This window comes from Trachurus trachurus (genome assembly GCF_905171665.1).
Source record: "Trachurus trachurus genome assembly, chromosome: 8".
In the NCBI taxonomy this organism is placed as follows: domain Eukaryota; kingdom Metazoa; phylum Chordata; class Actinopteri; order Carangiformes; family Carangidae; genus Trachurus; species Trachurus trachurus.
This window is the reverse complement of record NC_139905.1, coordinates 12,114-17,500: the sequence shown is the minus strand read 5'-3', so window position 1 is coordinate 17,500 and position 5,387 is coordinate 12,114. Positions and strand designations below refer to the sequence as shown.

The 5,387-nt window shown below is 43.4% G+C and overlaps 1 protein-coding gene across 2 annotated transcripts in view; it reads right to left on the bottom strand.

The window, feature by feature from the left end:
* Positions 1 to 990, bottom strand: part of cdc27 (cell division cycle 27) — a 28,568-nt gene extending 27,578 nt beyond the window's left edge. For both annotated transcript variants that reach the window (XM_083976495.1, XM_083976496.1), the window contains exon 1: positions 792 to 990. In XM_083976495.1, the coding sequence (XP_083832621.1) occupies positions 792 to 818 (27 nt within the window). In that variant the 5' untranslated portion in view covers positions 819 to 990. The remainder of the gene's footprint in view (positions 1 to 791) is intronic.
* Positions 991 to 5,387: the final 4,397 nt, after the last annotated feature.

Below are 5,387 nucleotides of genomic sequence, written 5' to 3'. Positions count from 1 at the left end.
TAACATAGTTATTAGCGTTAAAAGAATTCAGCTTCACACGGAGCCACAGATATTTATACCGACTATGACACAGGGCAGCTAACCCTGTTAGCAGCGGTGCTAACAGCGGTGCTAACGCTGCTAACAGCGGTAACTGAGTGATTAACAGGCGATCGATCACTGATCAGCTGGTGAACCGAGTCAACTACTGGTGTTATCTGAACTCTGACCCACAGTCAGACCCGGTCCAGACCCGGTCCAGACCCGGTCCAGACTCAGACCCGGTCCAGACTGCAGCACAATGAGACCAACAGACGTTGTAACTGTAACATTAGTAACGTTAGTAACTGTAACGTCCATGTTCAGGTCCAGTCCCAGACCAGGTCCAGTCCCAGACCAGGTCCAGACCAGGTCTAGCCCTCCAGGCTGCGTGTTGTTTCTCTCAGTTGAACATGTTTCAACCGCAGTCTACTGACGTTAGCTCGTGAATTAGCATCAGGTTCGAGTCCGGATCGCAGCGGCCTGGGACCGGACCGGACCTGGGTGTCGGTGCCGGGTAGAGAGCAGCGGAGAGCCGAGGACTGGCTGCTCTGAGCCGGGCCTCGGAGCTCCCACCGCGGGCTGGGGCAGCTCTGAAGCCCGCTGTCAGCAGCGGAGAGGCCGGCTCAGAGCAGCCAGTCCCCGGCTCTCCGCTGCTCCAGCCGGCCTCTCCGCTGCTCTCTACCCGGCCTCTCCGCTGCCATTCCCCGGCCTCTGCGCTGCTCCAGCCGGCCTCTCCGCTGCTGCCTCTCGGGGCTTCGGACGGTTCTTACCTGGACGGGTTCCTGCAGCACCGTCATCCCGGCCCGAGACTCCGAGACTCCTTCTGTGTGTCTGTCGGTTCTCTAGTCCTCCTGGTTGTTTGTTTTCTCTCGGCTGCGGCTTCTCTTGAACCCTGGAGGAGCTGCAGCCGAAGATTTGAACACACCGACCGTTAACAGCCGAGTTCCGCCGAGCTCAGCCGAACATCGCCGAGAAGGGAAGAGCGGCCGCGGCGGAGAGTGACGACTGTGGACGGAAAGAGCCGAGCGGCCGCGCCCTCTGCTGGTGAGGTTGATGTGAGCAGGAAGCGCGGTCTGTCGCCCCCAAGTGGTCAGACATGATATTACATAAATAAAACAGAGTACAGAGGAAATATTGACAATGTATTGATGACGATTTAGAAAACATTTAATGGCCAAACACGAATAGATTCAGTTTTATTTATTTATTTATTTATTTATTTATTTATTTAATCGTTTATTTAACAGGGACAGTGCATGGCTCTCAGCCGTACCAGAATTAGCTATCAGCTAAGGGCGCTTTCACACCTAATAGTCCGGACCAAGGTTTTTTTTTGTTACATTGTTTCCATATAGTCCAGTAAAGTTCGCTTTCACACTGCTATTATGCCAGCGGACTAAAGGATCTACCGACGTCATGTCGTCATTACCCGCAAGGGCTGCGCCTGCTTATAATAGTCAGTGATTGGCTTGTGGATGAGCGTGTGTCTGACATTAGCGCATAGAAAGTGCTCTGAAAAAATAAAAATAAAAATATGTGTAAATATATATATTGCTGGAAAGCACGCTGTGGTTTGTAATCGCGGTGCAGAAGAGTGAGTTTGGAGCTGATGAAAGGAGAGAAAAAAGAGGGTCGTGCCGCAGCGAAAATGCTCTTATTGATGAGAGCAGCAGCGATCAGCTGTTTTGTGTAGTGGAGGACACACAAGTGCGCACAAGCGCGATCCTCCTGTCAGATGCGGCTGCATCTCTCCAGGTCACTTGTGTGTGTGTGTGTGTGTGTGTGAGTGTGAGAGAAATAAAAGCTCTGACTTGCTGGGGTAGACAAGTGTGCAGACGTTGTTTGGTGTCACCCGCTGATAAATATCCGTCTTTTTCCGACGTTTTTCGGCGGAAAAAAATATATATTCGAGTCAATGTATCAAAAAATAGGCCATATAAAAAAAATCATGTATCATTTGGGGATTTATATTAAACACTCTACTGTTTAATTCCGTGTAAACGTTTACAAGTGTAGCCTACACTGACACACCCATCCCTCTGACCAAATCTGGATCTTTGATCTCCTCTCCCCAAGTGTCGCCGCGGCTCCTCTTTCCTTTTTTTCTGTTTATTTACTTTTTTCGGCACGAGTGCATCTGACGTTATTTCCTGTATTTGGTCTGATAGTTCGAACCTTCCAAAAAAATGCTTTCACACTACGCAGCAGCGGACCTTGGTCCACGATAGTCCGGACCGAGACCACCTCCTGAGGCTGGACCAAAGACTCGGTCTTTAGTCCGGACCGTGGTCCGGGGGAGCTTTCACACCTGTCAGTTTGATCCGAACTATCTGGAAAGTCCGAAAGTCCGGACCAAACGAGGTAGGTGTGAAAGCCCCCTCAATTTCATCTGTAGTCCCGGGGCAGGAACAAATAACATGAATCTAACACAAAAGCACATACAAATATAAAAATATCATCACACAAGCAGCCTTTCAAACAACAACAATAACAAAGTACACACAATTTACAATTTACCAAATATGTGAAGGCAATTTTATTAGTATAGCCCGTTTTTACCACCAGTTTGTCTCAAAGGGCTTTACATCCCATCATAACAACATCAGAGCGATCCGGTGGGTTTGTCTAACTTCCTGTCAGCAGATGGAGTTAGCAGTCCCCGCCCTCGTCCCTTTTTCTGATTTTTTTTCCCCCATAGAGAATGCATTGGAACAGTCTTCAAACTCTTCAAATCTTCTTACTTCTTTCAGCCACTAAAGCTTCACCATACTTTCTGCTAGAGACTTCATTCAAATTCTAAGCTGTAGACAAACTTTTTAAGTGTTCCTCTATGACTCAGCTTATTGATATCTTCAACAGTTTCTGATATTTGGCAGTTTTAAAATCATTACGTTTTTTGACAAAATCTAGCTTTATAATGGGTGTGTGTTGCGTCTAACGAGCAGAGCTAGAGTGGTGACATTGTCAGCCAGAGTGGAGAGAGGCAAAAAAACATTCTAGAGTTTTTCTGGCTAAACTGTCAGCACGGCCACAAATTAAACTCTAGACACATTATTTTCTCCAGTCTTGTAGCCACACTTGTCTTCTGGCTAAAATTCTGGTCAAAAATGCAAAGAGACTTAGATAATAATTTAAAATATTTTTTAAATGCAGCCTCTCTGCTCTCATTCAGCCCAATGCATTTTTTTCACAGCAGCAGGAGAAGGAGCTCAACTTTGTAACTTGCTGTTAAGTGCTTTTTAATTCATTTTAATTCACCAAAAAATAGTCACAGGTCACAAAAAAGTCCTCTTCTTGGTGTGGCTAATTTCTGCACTTTCCATACTTTTTTTTAAGCAGAAGCCAGTGATCCTCTTATTAAAGGTTTTCTTTGCCCCTCACATACCGTCTCTGTCTGTAGCCTAGTGGTTAGCTTGCTGGGCTGGAGACCTGAAGGTTGCTGGTTCAAATCTTGCCTCAACAACAATTATAGTGAATTATTTTCCCAGTCGTCCTCTGTTGACTTCTGATAACTTGCTTCCCCACAACTCCACTGTAGTGTAGGGGGTAGGGTGGCTGCTTGCCAACCCCAAGGTCCCTGGTTCGAATCTAAGTGTAGAACTCTTATTATGTTATGTTGAATTCTGCTCCCCTCCCCCGCCTTAAATTGGTTACAGGTTTTTGTTATCTCCTTGATTACTCATACCAGTTTGCAGCACATCATCACATTACAATCAATGACAACAGTCTTGAAAGCAGTGTGCTCTCTGTAGCCGAGTGGCAGAGTAAAGGTTTAATGATCATAAGGTCATGGGTTCGATTCCTGCCTCAGTCATTTCACATCATTGCTTGACTTTTGATTCAAATTATTCAGCTGTCATTGGACAGTCTTTGATTCCTCATAGTATAAAGATCATTGTAACTGAGGTTCTCTGTGGCCGTATGGTTAGTGTGTTAGGTTACCACTCATGAAGTTGTGGGTTCAATTCCTTCCTTGGACATGTTTCTTGTATGCCATTCCGCATGTCTTTGTCAATTTATTCTGCTAATTCAGCATGGTTCAGCAATGGCTTTCAGCATTCACACGCATGTTCCGTTTCTGTTTCTAGTTATATTTTGTTGTTAGATTACCACTACAGTTTTATTTATTATATTTTGTTTTATTTATTATATTTTGTAGTTAGATCACCACTACGGTTTTATTTTTATATTTTGTAGTTAGATTACCACTACAGTTTTATTTATTATATTTTGGAGTTAGATACAGTTTTATTTATTATATTTTGTAGTTAGATACAGTTTTATTAGTGTCCGGGCAGTATACTATTGTATTCCTAGGAATTCTTCTTTTTCTTCTTTAGGGTCCGGGCAGCGCAGCTGCCAGGACACTATTGTATTCCTAGGAATTCTTCTTCTTCTTCTTCTTCTTCTTCTTCTTCTTCTTTAGGGTCCGGGCAGCGCAGCTGACAGGACACTATTGTATTCCTAGGAATTCTTCTTCTTCTTCTTTCTTTAGGGTCCGGGCAGCTAAGCTGCCGGGAACCTATTGTATTCCTAGGAATTCTTCTTCTTCTTCTTCTTCTTTCTTTCTTTCTTTCTTCTTCTTCCAAGGAAGTCATACTTCCCATGGGCGAAAACTCACCAAACTTCACAGAAACATCCAAACCCATGCCAGATTCACTCAACTCCAAGGACATGTGCCCCCCCCCTCCTAGGGGGGGCACAATAAGCGTTTAAATTTAAAAACTTTAAAAATTCCTACCAAACCAACGGTAGATGCTACAGTTTTGAAACTTTACCACAATGTAGCCTCAATACTGCTGAAACTTTTGTCCACTTAAACTCATTACAAATTATGAAGTCCATCACTCTGTTTTTTTCAATAACTGTAAAACTTAAAAAATGTATCTCCTCCCACAATTTTTGCTCAATTGACACCAAACTTGCTACAGAGCATCTCCAGACCGTCCTCCACAAAACTTGTTTCTCGGATTTTTGATTAAGCAAAAATTGAGCCGACAGTGCATGAAAACGTTTGACTGTAAACACTACTGTAAACATTTACCATCAAATTCTTGATAAATACATTTTCAATCTTCCTGAAAAAAAATGAGAATATTCTGGAGTCATGGTTGATGAAGTTTGGCAAATATCAGAATTTTATCTCAAAAACTGAATTTTTGGGAACATTTTGAATTCTGCTCTCATGGGAACAACTGCAGTCAATGTGAGAGTGGAATTTATAAACATCAGATTTTCTCTTATGAAGCAAAACACTTATCATTAAAAACAAATCACCAACATTTCCATGCTGTCAAGATGCAATTTATGTATTATCAGATTTTTGTTTAGATGACTGAATTTCTGAAATTTTGACCATTTCATCA